General features: G+C 34.2%; 1 protein-coding gene across 1 annotated transcript in view; it reads right to left on the bottom strand.

Moving 5' to 3' along the window:
- LOC106073745 (uncharacterized) overlaps positions 1–20,986 on the bottom strand; it is an 80,151-nt gene that overhangs the window by 19,519 nt on the left and 39,646 nt on the right. The window contains exons 18-28 of the mRNA XM_056045599.1: positions 19,019–19,147; positions 18,531–18,725; positions 17,312–17,554; positions 9,563–9,770; positions 8,421–8,584; positions 5,110–5,271; positions 4,283–4,408; positions 4,037–4,165; positions 2,300–2,425; positions 1,453–1,566; positions 1,095–1,346 (exon numbers count right to left, since the gene is read on the bottom strand). Of these exons, the coding sequence (XP_055901574.1) occupies positions 1,095–1,346; positions 1,453–1,566; positions 2,300–2,425; positions 4,037–4,165; positions 4,283–4,408; positions 5,110–5,271; positions 8,421–8,584; positions 9,563–9,770; positions 17,312–17,554; positions 18,531–18,725; positions 19,019–19,147 (1,848 nt within the window). The remainder of the gene's footprint in view (positions 1–1,094; positions 1,347–1,452; positions 1,567–2,299; positions 2,426–4,036; positions 4,166–4,282; positions 4,409–5,109; positions 5,272–8,420; positions 8,585–9,562; positions 9,771–17,311; positions 17,555–18,530; positions 18,726–19,018; positions 19,148–20,986) is intronic.

Below are 20,986 nucleotides of genomic sequence, written 5' to 3'. Positions count from 1 at the left end.
TGTATATACATCTGAACTAGGAACACACAGTTTAGTAAAGTATTAATACATGTATATACATCTGAACTAGGAACACACAGTTTAGTAAAGTATTAATACATGTATTAACATCTGAACTAGGAACACACAGTTTAGTAAAGTATTAATACATGTATTTACATCTGAGCTAGGAACACACAGTTTAGTTAAGTATTAATACATGTATTTACATCTGAACTAGGAACACACAGTTTAGTAAAGTATTAATACATGTATTTCCATCTGAACTAGGAACACACAGTTTAGTTAAGTATTAATACATGTATTAACATCTGAACTAGGAACACACAGTTTAGTAAAGTATTTATACATGTATTAACATCGGAACTAGGAACACACAGTTTAGTAAAGTATTAATACATGTATTTCCATCTGAGCTAGGAACACACAGTTTAGTAAAGTATTAATACATGTATTAACATCTGAACTAGGAACACACAGTTTAGTTAATTAAGTATTAATACATGTATTTACATCTAAACTAGGAACACCAGGTAGATTGGTAACAAAGAAAGTGTAATTACTATTTCTCATTTCATCAGTCCTTGACTTTCATTGTACATGTGCTGTGACAGTTTTGCATAACCAAATCCCTCTATATTTCCTAGTTCTGTTATATTTACAGGCTTGATATTTATTTTCTCACACAATTTATACATTCTTAATTCTGAGATTTTACAACTTTTTTTTTCAAATTGTATTATTCAAAAGAAAGAATATATTTGAATATTGTTATTTAAGTGGTGCTAGATTACATATTTATATAATTCATACTAGTGCTGTGCTAATATGTGTATATAGCGTCATTGTTTGTTGTTTATGTTTTGTTCGAAAGCAAAGGATTTGACGGAAATAAAAAGATTAGTCTTCTATGTCTACTTTGATAATCACAGTCTCCGTTAATACCATTACCATTAATTAATGTCTACATTATGTTAATGTTAATACCTATCTGTGACAACACAACAAGTACATAGAAACTTCTTAGCATTCAATTTAAAGTTCTAATCCAATTGAATGTACTTCCACTAAGAAACAAAATGGTAGGAACTTACTTGCACAAGTTCCATTCACTTCCTCAAATCCTTGATCACACTGACAAGCAAAAGAGCCCATTGTGTTTTGACAGATTTGATCTGGACGACAGTTGGCAAGTCTTTCAACACATTCATCTACATCAACTTCACAGCTAGCTCCCCTCCAGTTACTGCGGCATAAACATCCCTCCACTTTATCACAGCCCAAAGCTCTGCCTTTACAGTTGCAGGTCTTGAGACAGCCAACACCATATTTTGTCTCAGGACATTCTAAGCAGGTAATTGTAATGGAAACATTGAGAAACAATGTGGTTACCAAACTGTCTAGTTCATTTAAGACATGAAACAATGCTGAAAATATTTCCTGTAACAATACCTTCACAAGTGTGATGGTCAATAAGTGTGTAGCCAGCGTAGCAAGAGCATCTATAGCTGCCTATGGTGTTGTTACAGCCTTGTGAACAAAGTCTTTCATCACATTCATTAATATCTGTCAGCAAGAAGATTGTGGAAACAGACAAAAAGTTAAACTTCCTAAATAAAATTTACAATATAGTGTGCCTCAGCTCAGATATCTCTATGCTATAAAATAGAGACGTTACATCAAAAAAGAAGATGATTGCGTTCTAGACATATTGCTATGTCAATCTAGTCATGCATGTTGATTAATCACTTAAACTCTTCCAAGTCATTGGTTTCCCTGGCAGATTCAGGCAACCTATTCCATGTTCTAATAGCACCAGGGAATAAGGAGCATTGGCACAAATTAGTCCTAACAAAAGTCTTTCAATGCTACCAGCAAATTAAAAGTTTGTTGAAAATAAAGTTAATAATAAGAAAAAAAAATGTTCATGAAAAAAAAAATCAATGCTATTAAATTGTATTGTTAGGAAAGTTTAATAGAAAAACAAAGCTTCAAACTTGGTCTCAAATTGTATACTGAGAACTGATCTGATCATTACAGAAACAATAGTTGTTCAAAACATGATTTCACTTGAACAGGTATCTAAGGAACAACATGCAATGATCTTGTTTAATAGACTTATCCACCGAGCTTGTTTAATAGACTAAGCTCCACTAGTTCTAAAATTTTGAAAACTATAACATGTTCACTTGTTGAATATATTCTTTCATCTGAAATATTTTACTTGAACAATGCTTTAAATTCTCAGCATTTACTGCCCTCTTATTAAATGGTGCCCAGAAAAAATTTTGTTTCCTACCTTCACAGTGCAGACCATCACTTGTCAAACTGTATCCTGTCTTACAGAAACATTCTGGCATGTTATTAACACTGCGACATCCATAGTCACACTTTCTGTTAGTCAAATTAAAACTACTGCAGGCATCTGTCAAACAATATAATTAGAGAACCCTGAACAAAATGATCTAATCAATCCAACAAATTTTAAGTCGGCATACCAGTTTTTGTGCTATCCATGATTGCAAAATTGTCAAATTAATGTAAAAAAAAACAGAGATTTTGCAACAGTCTAACAAAAATTCTTCATTACTTACTATCTTTAGAAAATTAATTAATTTTATTGTAATATTTAATTACAAGTTCAGTTTTTTTAGAAACACAGACAAAATAAATGATTGTACTCTAAAAAAAAATAAATTTAAAATTATCCTTTACATGAGGATCTTTGCTAGAGATATAATTAATAGCAAGCTGTAAATAGCTTAGAAAAAAATACCAATTAATTGATTCTATTCTACACTCAAAGTCACAACATATGTTGAATTATTTGATTTATATTAGGAAACAGAAAAATTCTGCATTCTGCTATCCTAAAGAAAGTTTGGGCTAAGACATATAAACAAAAATTCTCTATAGGAACACCGAAACTTATGAAAGAGATATCTATATTGAACAATAAAAAAATTACTTCTAAAAACGATCATTATACACATCTATATTGAACAATGAAACTTATGAAACAGGCATCTATATTGAACAATGAAACTTATGAAACAGGCATCTATATTGAACAATAATAAACACTTCTAAAACTATCATCATACACATCTATATTGAACAATGAAACTTATGAAACAGACATCTATATTGAACAATAATAAACACTTCTAAAACTATCATCATACACATCTATATTGAACAATGAAACTTATGAAACAGGCATCTATATTGAACAATGAAACTTATGAAACAGGCATCTATATTGAACAATGAAACTTATGAAACAGGCATCTATATTGAACAATGAAACTTATGAAACAGACATCTATATTGAACAATGAAACTTATGAAACAGGCATCTATATTGAACAATGAAACTTATGAAACAGGCATCTATATTGAACAATAATAAACACTTCTAAAACTATCATCATACACATCTATATTGAACAATGAAACTTATGAAACAGACATCTATATTGAACAATAATAAACACTTCTAAAACTATCATCATACACATCTATATTGAACAATGAAACTTATGAAACAGACATCTATATTGAACAATAATAAACACTTCTAAAACTATCATCATACACATCTATATTGAACAATGAAACTTATGAAACAGACATCTATATTGAACAATAATAAACACTTCTAAAACTATCATCATACACATCTATATTGAACAATGAAACTTATGAAACAGGCATCTATATTGAACAATGAAACTTATGAAACAGGCATCTATATTGAACAATGAAACTTATGAAACAGGCATCTATATTGAACAATGAAACTTATGAAACAGGCATCTATATTGAACAATGAAACTTATGAAACAGACATCTATATTGAACAATGAAACTTATGAAACAGGCATCTATATTGAACAATGAAACTTATGAAACAGGCATCTATATTGAACAATGAAACTTATGAAACAGGCATCTATATTGAACAATGAAACTTATGAAACAGGCATCTATATTGAACAATACTAAACACTTCTAAAACTATCATCATACTCACCAAATACCAGGGTACAATTGAAGCCATCTCTGAGTTCAAAGCCAGACTGGCAGTCACAGTAAAATGATCCTTTGGTGTTGATACACACTTGAATACAGTTATGGCTGTTCTCATTGCATTCATTGATATCTAGAAAACATAGTCATACTATTTGAAACTAGAAAGAGTTACTGTAAAACTATACAGCTTCGTAAAGACTAAAGTTTAAGAACCAGTAACCTGGTTACCATAAGTCCATAGACTTACCAGTGCAAATGCCTTTATTCGATTCATTTAGTCTAAAACCATTATTGCATTGACAGTAATAGCTGCCTATTGAATTAATACATTGTGCATTGGGATCGCATGGATTGTTTTCACATTCATTGATATCTGTTAGGAAAGAAGAAGGGTTAAAATTAAACAGGTTATAAAGTTCTACAGTTTTGACATGAACTTTCACTTTAAAGTTTAATTTCTTTTATGATTTTAATTCAAGCACCTTGAGACAAAAAAAGGTTTTATATGCACGATCTATAAGGAGTTCTCTAGTCCAATTTGTATGCTTAAGGGTACTTGGAGAAAAATAAACATGTTAGCTGTTAGCATCTTTTAAAATTTGTAGATTACAGAAAAGTATATAGTCTTTATCTTCTATATACAATTTTAAGTGATGCTGACTTCCTAATGATGTATCAGATTTACATTACACATTTTTTTTGCCTGAAAAGTAGATTATAAAAGTACATTTAGTAGCATAGAGATGTATTCTGAAGATACTAATCTCCAAGTTTAATTCAAGCATCTTGAGACCAAAAAAAGTTTTATATGCATGATCTATAAGGAGTTCTCTAGCCCAATTTGAATGTTGCTGAGTATTTACGGAAAACAACAACATCTGTTAGCTGTGCAGGTTAACCTGCATCTTTTAAAAATTGAAGATTACAGAAAAGTATAGTTAGTCTTTATTTTCTATATACAAGTGACTTTTACATTTCCAAGATTAAGTTTTATTTAAGTTCTATGTTTGATTCATTTTGCTTTTCATAATTCATAACAATAATAAAATAATGTTTAAAAAAATGTTATCATGCCTTCGCATTTGGTCTTATTGTCAATTAAGATGTATCCATCAAAACAGCCTTCACACTGATAGGCCAGGCCTGTGATTACCTCCAGGTCTGCAGGAACATCTGTACAGTTGGTCTGACAAGGTCTGGAGGCACAGCCATCTTTTTCTTTCTCACAGCTTAATCCTGGCATTGGAAAAAAAAATTAAAACTATTCCTGGCAATGCTAGGAAAACAATACAAGAGTAGCCACGCAAAGAAATAAAGAGATATAGCTAGCCATACTAAACGATGCTCAATCTAATCATGCCTTAAATGTGATTGGAGTTGATTATGATATTATCCCTGGTCTATCAGACCATGAGATCATAAAAATACACAGTCAGATAAAAGCAGTAGCCAATACAAAACCCAAAAGAAAAATATTACTCTGGAATAAATGTAACCTAACACAACTACACCAAGCTGCATTAAACTTTCAACAAACATTCTTATTAGAAAAAGACATTAACCAACCAGTCGATGACCTCTGGAATTTCATTAAAAACCATCTTAAAAGCATTATAGAAAATCATATACCAACTAAATACACATCAAACAAAATAAATAAATGCTGGTTTAATAATAGACTAAAGAAGCTTTGTAAACAGAAGGAAAACCTATATAGAAAATTTAAAGAAACTAATGCAGAAAGAGTTTACAAAAAGTATATAAAAATTAAACACTTAACCCAAAAAGTAAGCAGACAGCTGCAGAGTGAATATATAAACAATGTAATATCTAAAGATAACAACAAAAACCTATGGTCATACATTAAGTCTAAGAAAATGGAAACAACAGGCGTAGCGCCATTAAAAGATGAACATAACATAATACATAATGATAATGAAACTAAAGCAAACATCCTAAACAAATACTTTGCATCAGCATTCTCAGCCCCAGGAGACAAAGACATATTACTGAATTTGAACCAAGTAGACAACATAGAAGATATAGTAGTACAAGAAAATGGAATTCAAAAACTATTAGCCAACACCAAACCAAATAAAGCTTCTGGACCTGATGGTATTCCAGCTAGATTACTCAAAGAACTAAGTAATGAGCTAGCCCCAGTGTTCAAAATACTCTTTCAGGCTTCTCTTAACCAGGGCAGAGTACCAAAGGACTGGAAAGAAGCTAATGTCACCCCCCTATTTAAAAAAGGAGAAAAATCTGACCCAGGAAACTACAGACCAGTACCACTTACCAGCATCACATGTAAAATCCTAGAACACATAATATGTAGCAACATCATAAACCACTTAGACAAACATAATGTCCTCACACCATACCAACATGGCTTTAGGAAATATAGATCATGTGAAACACAACTAATAGGACTAATTGATGATTTCTCAAAAGGTTTAGATAATAGTGAACAAATAGATGCTATCTTACTAGATTTTTCTAAGGCTTTTGACAAAGTTCACCACCATAGTTTGCTTAAAAAATTAAAATATTTTGGCATTGTTGGTCCATTGCATCAGTGGATTAAAGACTTTCTGATAGGGAGAGAACAAACAGTAATAATAAATGGCTCTAAATCAACACCGATAACAGTAAACTCAGGTGTACCTCAAGGAACAGTCTTGGGTCCACTACTATTTTTAATTTACATAAATGATTTACCAAATTGCATTACTTCAGGAACAAAAGTCAGATTATTTGCAGACGATTGCATAATATATAGAACAATAAAAACAACACAAGACACAGATATTTTACAAAGAGAATTAGATGAATTACAGAAATGGGAATCAAATTGGAGCATGTCTTTCCACCCAGAAAAATGTCAGTTGTTAAGAGTAACAAAAAAACTAAAACAAATTAATTCCACTTATCTTATTCATGGCAAACCAGTAACACAGACTAAAAACGCAAAATACCTAGGTGTTATAATAAATGAAAAACTGTCATGGAATCCACATATTGATGAAACTACAAAAAAATCAAACAAAGCATTAGGATTTATTAAAAGAAATTTCTATAAATCAAATAAGAACATAAAACTAAAATGTTATTTAACCTTGGTTAGGCCAATAATAGAATATGCATCCTCTGTTTGGGACCCCTCAACTCAAGAAAACATTAAGAAACTAGAACAGACACAAAATAGAGCAGTGCAATTCATAACAAGCGAATATTCACATTTGACTAGAGTAACACCTTTAGTAAAATCACTAAATTTAGAAAGCCTTCAGGACAGAAGGCTCAAAAGTAAAGAAGAAATCATACATAAAACACTGAACCATAATCTTCAAATACAAAAACAAAATTTAATAAAATACTCTAAAAGACACAAAGATAAAGGCACATTCCTCGTCCCATATGCTAGGACAAATTTGTACAAATACTCCTTCTTTCCTAGTGCTATTAGAGCATGGAATGGGTTGCCTGAGCTAGCCAGGAAAACCAGTGACTTGGCAGAATTTAAGTCATTGGTTAATATGCATGACTAAATGCATGACGCGTAGGACGTAATCATCTTCTTTTTTGAAGTAACGTCTGTATTATATAAGATAAGATAAGATAAGATTGGTTCTTTTATTAAAGGCTAACTGGAAACTGTGTTACTTTTGTATTTTAAATATTGTATGGCCTCTATACCTTTTCCAGTTATACTGAGTTTGGTGATATTTTTATTTTTAACTTGATGTAATCTTTACATTGTATGGAGACCTATTTCTTTTTGTAGGGGAGTAATCATTAGAAACTATTTAATACACAGTATTTTATTGTATACAAAAATACTATTTAAGAAAGACAATTGGTGTTCCCTCTGTTATTCATTGGGTCTATCTTCTAAAGTTTCAACCATACTATTTTGTAAATGTATGTATGTATAGAAGAATATTAATTCACAGCTATTCAGGAGGATTCTATCTTATTGGTTTTATGCTCCTTCAGATTTGGTGAAGATAAGTACATTTTAGCCTCAGGGTTCTACAGGATGGTGGAACAGGGTTAGGGTTAGGGTCCAAAGCCCATACCACATGACCAGGAAGTATTATATTGCATAAGCTATTACAAAACCATAAAACTGCAGAAAATAATGTCTTAAACAAGAACTTAACTACTTAATGCTACTTAGTCTAGTCTGAGTGAAATACCATTTTCAAATACTTAAAAAAACTGCTGTGAATATTCTTTAATGCACGACACTTTGAAAGATAGACCAAAAGAATATTAAGAGGGAAGACCAAATGAACATCTTTTTTTTTAAAATTATTTTGTGTCAACGGAAAGCTTTCAACTTTCATTGGGAAACTAAATACTGCTCACTAAAAGCCACTGACCTGTATAGCCTGGACCACAGACACATGCAGCCACAGGGCTGAACTTAGTTCCAAAAGTTTTTACAATCTTAAAGTCACATGAGCCATTATTTTGACAGTCACATATGATTAGTGGAATGCCAACAACTGTTGAAATCAGCCCTTTTTCTGACATTAAGGCTATTCTAAAATAAAAACGTTTACATTTATTGAATAATAATTATCTTGTTTTCTTTTGAATAAAAAAAACATAAATTCAAACTCTATGGTAACATCACAAGGTTCTTAGGGCTCCCAGAGACATTCCTTCATGAAACAGTTTTAAATTAGTTTGATATTGTATTAAAATAGATACACATTTCTAAATATATAGACTCAACAAACAAAGTGGACCTTATGATTAACTTCTTGCTCAACAAATGTTAACGATAAAACAGATACTAAAATATATTTTTAAAACAAACAACTACCGTCACTCTTGAATTGTATTAATATAAAGAGGAAATTATCCTGAAAGTTTACAAGAGAAATCTAATGTCTCTAATTTCTATTTTTTTTAAACTTTTTTTTTACAGTAGTCTAGTATTAGTGACTCATTCTTGGGGGAGCTACCACCTTCTACTAAGCGCGTCCCCGGGTGTCAGATAGGGGAAAGACCCTTAGATATAAGAGTTAGCTGTGAATAGCAAATAAACAGCTGCGGACCAACTGGTTTGCAGTCATGGAGGATGAGGTGAAGTATTCCAGTGATTAGAATATTTACCAAAAACATCTCAGAAATCCAGGGAAATGATTGCACAAAGCGAGTATAGGGCGCTCTAACTCTAAACCAGGGTAGATGAAACTCGTTAGCTAGGGATAGCAGTTCATCTAGGAGAGAAAACTCCGAAAATAAACACCTGCTGCCTTACAGATGATCTTGGATGATCAAAGGCTATGGGAGCACACCCAGAAAGAAAAGCAGGCTAAAGTCAGAGTCAATGGGCCTCCTGGCGCATAACACATTGACACGCAATCTCATCTATGTTGGAGTTGACACTCCAACATAAAAAATGAGAATGATGAAGAAGAAGAAGTAACTCATTCATTGTAATAAATATAAAAATTTAATATGTGTACACCATACTTAACATGTCAATCAGGAAACAAAAAAAAAGACTTACTGGATGACTTCTTGTAGTACATTGTTCACTTCACCTTGTACTACACAGGATGACAAATTAGCTCTAGACACAGTGTAATTACTGCCACTGACACTAATGCATGTCCAATTCTGACCATCAGAACTCTGACCAGATACAGTGACACTAAACTTATCACCAACTTTCACAAGTGTTTCCTGGACTTTGGAAAATACTAGTGGTCTTTGATCTGCCAAGCAAAAGATTTACAAACACTAAAAGTTGATCTCTTTCATTGATTATCAATTTTTAAAAAATCACATTTTTAAAAAAAGTGTTTCAAATGTAATAGTTAAACCAATTTTTCATCTAAGACTTCATTTATAATTAACAAATTAAACTATATGAAAACCATGTCCTTATAGACCTTAATAAAAACTAAAGCCCCCCCTTTCAGTACTTGTGATATAGTGCAGATGATATAAAGGTCATCAATTTTTGTGGCCTACAGTTAACGTGTCCTGTAGCCTAGGGTTAACGAGGGTGTCATGTGGGCCATCACAATGACCAGCCACCTTTACTTTCCTCCAACTAATGTCAGGTACCCATTTGAGCTGGGTGGACTCAGAGGCGCTCAAAGATCCCGAAATTAAAAATCACAGTCTTCACCAGGATTTGAACCCGGGAAGCTGGTTCAGAAACATAGCGCTTTACCACTCAGCCACCATGTCTGCCATATAGACTTTAATACACTTTATAAAAACTAGGTCCTCATAGACCTTAATACACTGACTAATTGAACATATTGCACATATCTAACATGGTGTGAATACATTTTCATGATAAATTACAAGCACATGTAAACAGAAGATCAGCAACTGATATAATATATTGTGTCAAAGACTCATTTTCATGCTAAATGTACCCAAGTCCTGGATAATATCATAATGACACATACAACGATAAAATAAGATTCAGAATGCCACTTTACCGACATATAAACATCTTTAATTCCATTATTTTCACTCTCATACAGCAAAAATAGTTAGAGTCTCTACACTTCGACTATCTCTCCAAAAAACCAACCGTCCTGCACTAGCAACAAAAAACACACCCCTTATCATGAGTTACATTATGTTTTTCAAAACATCTCACCAAATAAAACACAACCCAAAACAATCACAGTTTTGAAACCAACAACCTGGATTGCCCCCCTTCTCCTCTACAGTAAACAGGAGACCCAGGCTGACCAGAACTCAGTCCTGACATTTCTCCCCCCTCTAATTTTTGTCTGTTTCTGGGTTCGTTTAAAACAGACAAACTTCCGATAAAGAGATTTTCCAAACGTACATATATCAACATGCAAATAAAAGTAATCTTGGTACTAAAACATAGCCTACAGTTTGTACAAAAAAAAACACAAAAAAAAAAGATGTATCCACATGAAATGTCAATACTATACACAACCTGCTAGGCAATAATAATTATATGTAAACAAAAAAATTAGTCAGTGAACAAGCATATTTTCCGAAATGTAAATGTTATATACAACATACTAAGCAATTATAATTATATTTATATATATATATATATATACATATCAACATGTAAACAAAAAATATTGTGCAAACATATATTCTACCTTTTGTAGAAGGCGGTTAATTACATATCCCCAATCCTAGCAAACAAATAACTTTGAAATGAATAAATATTAAATGTCAGTTATCTGTAATCAATGTCATGTTGGTCTATTCTGTTAGTCTAGATAGAAAGTCAGCAATTACATTTAGTTTGCCCTTTAGATGTTCTACATTAAAGTTAAATGATTGTAATAATAGAGCCCAACGACAAATTCTATTATTCCCATATGTTGCGCTCTTCAAAAAGGCCAGTGGTCTATGGTCACACTGAATTGTGAATTTAGCGCCATATAAATATCTGGACAAGCGTTGCACCCCCCAAACAATGGCAAGGCATTCTCTCTCTATTACAGAATACCGTTGTTCTCTGGGCAACAGTTTTCTGCTCAAGAACTTAACAGGATGGAATATTCCTTTTACTTCCTGCAAAAGGCAACATGATATGGCTATGTCCGACGCGTCTGTTTGCACAATAAATGGTCTATTAACGTCTGGTAATTTCAGTATAGGATCCCGTGTCATGCACATTTGAATTTTTCTTAATGCCCGGTCACATTCTGGAGTCCAATTGACCCTCGTCGGTGTCCCTTTTTTTAACAATCCAGTAATTGGAAATACTATTTCCGCGAACGCTGGTATAAATCTGCTATAAAAATTAGCAATACCTAGCAAACATCGAACCTCTTTTTTCGTTTTTGGTGCTTTTATATTTAATACCTTGTCTCTGTTATTGGGTTCTGGGTATATGTTTCCTTCACCTACAATATTACCCAAGAAAGTTATTTTAGGATACGCGATTTCAAGTTTGCTTGGCTTGATAGTAAACCCATATTCTTTTAGCCTGGACAACACTTTCTCTAGTGCTATTAAGTGTGATGACCAGTCATGCCCGAATACACAAATGTCATCAAAATAAAACACAACATTTTCCAGTCCTTTAAGAATGGTCCTAATAGTCCGATTAAAAAAAACTAGGAGAATTAATCAGACCAAACGGTAGATATTTAAATTGAAAGTGACCACTTGGTACCCTGAATGCAGTGTACTTCCTACTATTCTCTTCTATTGGTATTTGCCAGAAGCCTTTTGTTAGATCTATCTTTGTAAAAAATTTGGCACTATTAAGTTGTAGGAAAAGATCTTCTTGGTCTGGAATAGCCTCCGCGTCAAATTTGGTAACCGCGTTTAATTTCCGAAAATCTATGTAAGTACGTACTGTTGAATCTTTTTTCTTAACCAAAACGACAGGAAATGCATAGGGCGATTGAGACTCTTCAATAATGTCCATTTGAATCATGTTCTCTATCTCCTTGTCTAAGACATCTCTCATATGAATAGGAACTGCGTATGGCCTCAGTGTAATAGGCTTTTCTGTTGTGAGCTCAATGTTGAATGATTTAACCTTCGCTTTACCCGGTATATCAGTAATTATATCTTTATACTTCTCAACTAGCGTCTGAATCTGTTCTCTTTGGAATTCGGTTAATTCAGTATTGATACTAATATGTTCCCTGGAATTTGTACTCTCAAGAGTAGGTAACTCAGTAACTTCATCCTCTTGGTTATCACCTTCCTGGTCGGTTACAAGGGACGCTATGCACGCATGTAATAATTCTTCCCCTTGACCCCCATACAAGACATGAGACGCACTTCCCGAGAGTTGTAGATCACTATTTTCCTTACCCGTACATTCCGTGTTGTTTTTTTCATGATATTTTACTAATCTGTTAACATGAAGGATTTTTACTCGATTGCCTTTCTTTATTTTTACATTAAACTTGTTAATTCTTTTTTCTACTTTATAAGGCCCCTCCCAGTGCAAGGCTAACTTACTCTGTCTCTGTGGTTTCAGTAAAAGCACAGAATCACCTGTTTGAATATCTTTTTCTTTGCTATTTCTATCATAATACCTTTTATAATTTTCCTTACGTTTTGAGCTATTATTCTGAGCTATTTGACAAGCCACAGCCAGCCTACTTTTTAGGTCTAATAAATAGTCAAACACATTCTTTATTTCTGGTTCTACCTGTTGATTAGTAAAAAGATCTTTTAGAATTGACATAGGCCCCCTGACTTTCCTTCCATACAACATTTCATAAGGGGAAATGTTAGTAGACTCATTTGGTACCTCTCTGTACGCAAACAGAAGTGCATTTATAACTCTATCCCAATTCTTAGGTTCTGCTTCGGCCGTCTTTCTCAGCATGCACTTCAAAGTCCCGTTAAAGCGTTCTACGCCCCCATTTGACATGGCGTGAAATGGTGTTGATTTAACAATCTTTATTTTAAAAAACTGACATATTTCTTTGTATAATTCGGATCTGAATTGAGATCCATTATCAGAGAGTATCTGTTCCGGGAATCCTATTCTAGTAAAAATAGCACTTAGAGCTTCTATTACTACTGGTGTTGTTGTATTAGGTAGTGGTACAGCTTCCGGCCATCTTGTTGCCAAATCAACCAACGTTAAAATGAATCTATTCTTCCGATCTGTCATTTGGAGTGGTCCGATGATATCAATAGCAACTTTAGCAAATGGAGTGGAAATAATATTCATGCGCCCTAGTTCTACCTTTCCAGCTTTTCCTGGGTGTCTACCTCTTTGACAAAGGTCACAACATTTAATGTATGTTTTTATATCTTTATCTACCCCAGGCCAAAAGAAATGCGAATATACCCGATATCTGGTTCTATTTATAGACATATGTCCAGCTAAAGGTGTAGAGTGTGCTATTTCTAATATTAGTTCACGTCTATTCGAAGGGATTACAAGTTGTCTTTCTATTACCCCAGGGGTATCTTTTCTCTCAAATTCTTTGTAAAGTAGACCTTCTTCCACTATAAATGATACCAATCCCTTTTTCTTATCTTCGACCGTTCCTGCTTTCGCCTTTTCCCATAATCTAACTAACGAACTATCATTTCTTTGATCCTCTCTAAAATCACTGTCCAATTCCATCCACTTACTTAGACCAATCCTGTCATTATCTTCCGATCTGACCCTATTGTCTTCTGCTTTCGCCATGGCCCTAGTAACAGCATTCCCATATAAAAATGCTTTAGCCTGATCAACATTTCCAATAATAATATCTGCTATTGGGTCCTTGAACATGGCCGCTACAAAGACTCCTTTTAAAAATGGAGTATCAATGTCTATCCAAGCAAGTGGATACTGAAAAGTTTGTCCATCTATTAATTTTAAAGTGAAAAACCCATCTATCTTCTGACTTTCTTCTATCAAACTTTCTCGGACCCCAATTATGCTCGCCCCTGTATCTCGTAGGACAGATACCCTTCGATCTCCTAAAAATCCCTCAACTATTTTCAATCCACCAACTGATTTATCTTTATAATCTAGAAAATTATATGTATCAGTGTGACATGCAAATAATCCCACTTGTTGCCCCCTTTCTGGTAATACTCTTAGTCATTGCTGTGTTGGCCCTCTATTCTCATTTATCTTTACCCGACACCATCGAGCAATGTGTCCGCCCTTTCCACATCTATAGCATATCACTTGTGTACCCTCTGTGTTTATATTATTCGGGCGACGACTGTTAGATTGACCAGTGGCACCAAAAGCTACATATGGGATATCGTTACTAGTTACTTTGTTACTTCCCTTTACAATATGTGTGGAGCCTTTCGTGGCATCTCTAAATTGATCAATACAGTCTAAGACCTCTTGGGCTGAAGTAGGCTTTCGTAGCAAAATATCTTTCAGGGCCTCAGAAGATAGCACACTGTAAAGTCTGTCTCTCATTATAAGGTCAATTATACCGTCTACTGTCATTGGGGTTTGTGATGTTTTAAGCCAGTTGTCAAATGTCCTTTTCAAATGGACATAAAAATCTTTCATATCGTCCGTCTTTGGGGAAAGTTCATGCCACAGTGTTCGACAGGCTTCTTCTGTGAGTTGGGCTTGTTTTAGGAGCTCCCCCTTAACAAAATCATAGTCAGTGTTATGTATCAGTTTTGTTTGTATCATAAACAATTTTAGTTTTTCATTTAACTTGTGAGTGAGGACAAGTGGCCATCTTGTCTTGGGTATGTCGTTAGCAGTAGCAGTCGTTTCGAACAGTTCTAAGTAGTTCTAACAAGTCCTCGTTGTCTGTCATGCATTTTAGGTTTTTGTCTAACTGTTTATTCTGTTGTGGGTTGTCGTTAACTGTCATGTCTTTCTTATCCATTTCATGTTGTCTTGCTAGTTGTTTGTCCTCCATCTCTCTTATATGTCTTCTCTCCTCCGCTTCCCTTGTCAGTCTATCTGAGTCAATTTTCTGTTGGGCCTCTATAAATTTCTTTAACGTTTTGCCCTTAAACCCCAACATCTGAGCCTGGGCTACTATCTCCTCAAATGGACGAGGTATAAACTCTGACATTTTCCTAGAGCAGTGTCCTTTATTACAATATTACCTCACAAAATGATATACATACAAAAAAAATTAAAGCAAAATTAAAATAATACTAATACCTCTGTTCCTACTTATGTTGTTCAACTGGTACTCCAACAGGTTAAAGACAATTGTCCAAGGTTATCCAATAATGTGATTTCTCTTAGTCTATTTCAGGTAGATAATCCAACAGGTAATCCCAACATGGCTTTATACCTACGCGCGTTATCGGTACTTGGAATGTATCACAAAAGTTAAATTCATATAAGTATTATATCCAGCAGTAGCTTCTTCAGTATAATCCAAATAGAATGTACCACAAAAGTTAAATTCATATAAGTATGAGATCCAGCAGCAGCTTCTTCAGTATAATCTAAGGAATGAGCGTATTGGTAATCCAATTATAAGGAACGAAATTGGCCATGCATATACACTTATGTTTAGACGTACGAAGGGGTGCTACTATTACTTGCTAATAGTGAACACATTCGGCATGTTAAATCATTATTATTAGATAGTAACAGCCTAAAATACAGACGACGAGTTTCCGCTCCTTATGGGCTTGAACTCTTTCATTAGTACACACTTGGAGATATGCTCTGTCTGGGTGCAGCAGATACTTCAGGTTACTGTACTCAGATATGCGCTGTCTGGGTGCAGCAGATACTTCAGGTTACTGTACTCAGAGATATGCGTTGTCTGGGTGCAGCAGATACTTCAGGTTACTGTACTCAGAGATATGCGTTGTCTGGGTGCAGCAGATACTTCAGGTTACTGCACTCAGAGATATGCGTTGTCTGGGTGCAGCAGATACTTCAGGTTACTGTACTCAGAGATATGCATTGTCTGGGTGCAGCAGATACTTCAGGTTACTGTACTCAGAGATATGCGTTGTCTGGGTGCAGTAGATACTTCAGGTTGCAGTACTCAGAGATATGCGTTGTCTGGGTGCAGTAGATACCTCAGGTTGCAGTACTCAGAGATATATGCTGTCTGGATACAGCAGATACTTCACTGGAGATTGATGCATCCATCGCATGTAGTTGTTTTGGACGGGCCCCCAAAATGTCAAAGACTCATTTTCATGCTAAATGTACCCAAGTCCTGGATAATATCATAATGACACATACAACGATAAAATAAGATTCAGAATGCCACTTTACCGACATATAAACATCTTTAATTCCATTATTTTCACTCTCATACAGCAAAAATAGTTAGAGTCTCTACACTTCGACTATCTCTCCAAAAAACCAACCGTCCTGCACTAGCAACAAAAAACACACCCCTTATCATGAGTTACATTATGTTTTTCAAAACATCTCACCAAATAAAACACAACCCAAAACAATCACAGTTTTGAAACCAACAACCTGGATTGCCCCCCTTCTCCTCTACAGTAAACAGGAGACCCAGGCTGACCAGAACTCAGTCCTGACATATTGCATCCATAACTTATGGTTCTAAAAGTTTTTTTAAAGTGGTAACAAGTAGAGAGACCAGGTCCGAACTGTTATATACTTGAATGAAGTTTAATATTGAAAAGGCCACAGTTGAAGAGTCTGTCCATAACACGAAGTCAACCCTTTGAAATCCCAACACCAGCTGACTAATAATAACATCAATATCCCACTAAGCCATGATGTCACTAAATGTCGTGTTCAAAGTCCATCAACTATGGTGCATCTCTATACTAACTGTATCAAAAAAAATATGGAAAGCATTGCATATCAAGAAGCCTTTGAAAAATAACTCACCTTTAACATTCACAAAAATTTCATGCGATTCAAGTGTATTTAATGAGCTGACTGCCACTTCCACATTACCAGTAGCAATGTAATCAAAGAGACAGGGCAAGGATCTGGTCCCATTACAAACTTGAGAAGCATTATCAATATACTCATGATGATCAACCAAAAAAAGAGGCTGGAAGCCAGTGTCAATAAAGGTTGATAAGTTCTGGCCATAGCTGTAGGGGAAGATAGAGTCCACTACACTCCCTTTGAAGCAAAAAAATTAAAAAGTGCAAGACATTTTTTGTTTTTAGTATCATCCACCAACCTACCCCAAGAATGAAAAGCACATCCATCTTCAACATTTAAATAGTAAGTTATATTCTGTCAAATGCCTTTTTTTTTTGTTTAAGTTGTACAACATATGCCCTTGGAAAGACATTTTTCCACCATCGGGGGGGGGGGATGAGATGCTATTTGTTATTTGGTGTGTAATTTATTGAAACACACTCATGAAAAAAAATGAAATAGTAAAATGGATCTTAAAAGCCTCTTCTAACCATTTGTAAAAAAACAAATACAAGCTCGGGTAGCATGGCCCTAGCACAAAGTCCTCTAGACTGAACAGTATGTAGATAACATAAGAAAATGTATATGAGGCATTATGGCGTATGGGATATTTAGGAATGGACGGAGCTGCTCAGCAATTTTACTTGCAGCTCTCTATTGGTCTAACAAAAGGTGCTATTTGATGTCCAAGTTCTATTCTATCAAAAGACATGTGTAGTTTCTAAGAGAGATTGTCATGTTCTCTTTAGAATATCTTTTCTTTCTGAAACACTGACAAATGTAAAAGAAAAAGTTGTTTTTTGTACAAAAGTAACAATTCACTTTTAAAGACGTCACATCATTAAGTAGTGACATTATTATTTCCCTCCCTTATACAAAGTATATTGGAATCTTCTGTTCTACCCTCTCACTCTTACTATAATAAATTAGCTATTTGCAGTAATTAATGTAACAGTAGTCATAACTCTTGCAAGGATTTATACCATTAACAAAATCTCAAGAAAAATAGGTAAAAACTTTAGTTTTCTATTTTATGCTAAAAAAAAAACAACAAAATTACAAAGTACATATTAGTACACCCACACGTATATATATGTGTGCGTATTGAAGAAGGGCGCCCTGTATTAATTGGATTGATGTCTAACCCCTTCGAGACACAACAAATTGTACTTACAAGTTTTCCCATACTCAAACCAAAGACGTTCATCTGAGTTGTTAGACAACATTGTTCCATTGGGAAATAGGAAGTCATCCTCACTGTTGCCACTGAAATGTCCCAGCATGCCTTTAGTCAACTGTTGATACTTGTGTGGTAGATCAACAGAGAAATCCAACATTTCATTCATGAGTCTTATTCGGACACTGATATCTGAAACAACAAACATTATTGTTTGTTTTTTCTAGTTTGATATATTTAAGATTATAAACCAAGAAATGTTAGAACTTAAAATGATTGTGTGAATAATCTAAAAATCTTTTGAACAAAATAACATAGAACTAAATGGCAAATTTAAAGTAACAGGATCTAACTAGATACATAATTCAACCTGTTAGTTAGAGTGGTATGGCCTGTGGTAGTAAATTTATCAATATTAAATACTTAATGCAGGCTGGAGGTCTAACACTATTAGTTAAGACTGCGTAGTGAATCTACTAATTTACCATCTTTTGTGACTACTTGAAGAAATTCTCCATCTTTGGCTACGATCACATTACTGATCACATCAAACAAATGGTCTTCTTCTAGTAACCGTCTGGACATGTCCACTTCATTTATGTAGACTATCAGGGCTAGATGTAAAGGAGAAAATAAAATGCTTTTATGATAATGTCTAGATGTTGGTTTCGTTTGTTTTACTTGTTTCAGTTCTTTCTTCAGAATTGAAGATATATCTTAGCCTCAAACCTCCCGCAGGATGGTGGCGGATTGCGACCTGCAGTGTTCAAAACCAGGACCAACAAAACAACAGTGCAGAGTGCATACCACAAGACCAGGCTATTTAAATTGACATGAGCAATAACAAAAAAATTAGGTGAAAGTATCTAATGTGGTTTTAGAGATTGCTTTTAATACTAAAATGTGAAAATATATTTCTAGATACAATATTATTATTATAGCTTTTATATAGCACTACTTTCATGCTTATAGCATGCTCAGAGCGCTTTTGGTCCAATCTCATTTGTGAACCAGTTGGGGGGGGGGGGGGGGGGAGTTGGTTTACTGTGCTGCCTTTAGGCGCTCAGTAAACACAACTCTGCCCGAGTCGGGTGTCGAACCTCGAGCCCCCTTCTAGGTAGCCAAGCCAAGCCAAGTTCAAGCGCACTTGGCTTCTTGAACATGCTTCCCACTAACAATAATATTGTTGGAAACCTGTTCCCCCATTGTCGCTACCTGGTTTTGGCTGTAGGCGTAGCGGCGTGGGTGCGTCCGTGTGTTGTAGGTACCTCTTCTGGTACGGCTATAATGCTCCTCTTAGCGATGTACTTTATTAGACGCACTAGATTTGCAAGTGCGCAACATTACTAATATACTAAGGTCTCCAACGACAACATTTAGAATTACTGATGAACACACTGGTAGCAGACGGAACGTTTATTATATATAGGATAAATTACAGAAAATACTGGCGACTTCAGCCGTCACAAAATATACACAAATAAATACTGGCTGTTCCTGCCACGTAGAATAAGTGAGCACATCAATGAAATGTTCAAAATATAAGTCCGAAGAAAACTCTCAAGTTAACATTAAATCAAATTCATTAAGGTACATATTACAGACAGAGAAAATCGTACATCCACTCTCTGCTGGAGTTCTTCACTAACTAACTTTTGACCCTTATTTTAGAGTCCTTTAACTTATTCACATGACTTCGTGCTTGCCCGCACGGAATATTACAATAGGTGACTGAGTATCACTTCATGTCACAGAGGTTCTAAAACTGGACTGTGACATACGCCCCACACTCCAAAAAGATTTTTGTCCAAAAATCTTTGACAAATATATTTTACATCAATATCACTGTATAAATATATTTATGAGTTTAGTCCATTATTCTATCAAGTGCTGTAAGTTCACTCCAATTGCTCATATCATCTTATATAATCTTAGTAATTATGTATCACATCATATAAATTACTGAGTCCAAAATGTATAATCATTTATATACTTAATTCACTGAGAGCAAAATCACTGAAATGTCACATTAATTGTAATGAAAAGTACCTCCATCAAGTGTTAACAAACTTTATACATACATTTGTACTGAAAGAAAAAATGTGTACAAACGATCACATGCTAATCAATATAAAAAAGGAAAAAAATATACAAGTTATTCCACATCCAATGTTTTATTATAATTGTAGATGCACAACATTATCAATGTGTATCATTTGACACACTGAGTAAATTTACTCAAAATGATTACAGAAAAAAAAAATTTCATATTTATTTACAACTGTGATGTGCTGTGTCAAAATATTATTCTAAGTTTTGCCATCATCAAGAAAAATGAAAAGAAAAAAAAAAAAATTTTTAGATACATGTCAATCCAGTTCAAGGTTGACCTTGCATAAGACTACTATAAATAGTCTGAGTGTAGTATTGAAGTACAATAGTAAACAAATTTC

Source organism: Biomphalaria glabrata, chromosome 11, assembly GCF_947242115.1.
Source record: "Biomphalaria glabrata chromosome 11, xgBioGlab47.1, whole genome shotgun sequence".
Lineage (NCBI taxonomy): Eukaryota > Metazoa > Mollusca > Gastropoda > Planorbidae > Biomphalaria > Biomphalaria glabrata.
Note: the sequence above shows the minus strand (reverse complement) of the source record. Positions and strands in the feature narration are given on the sequence as shown.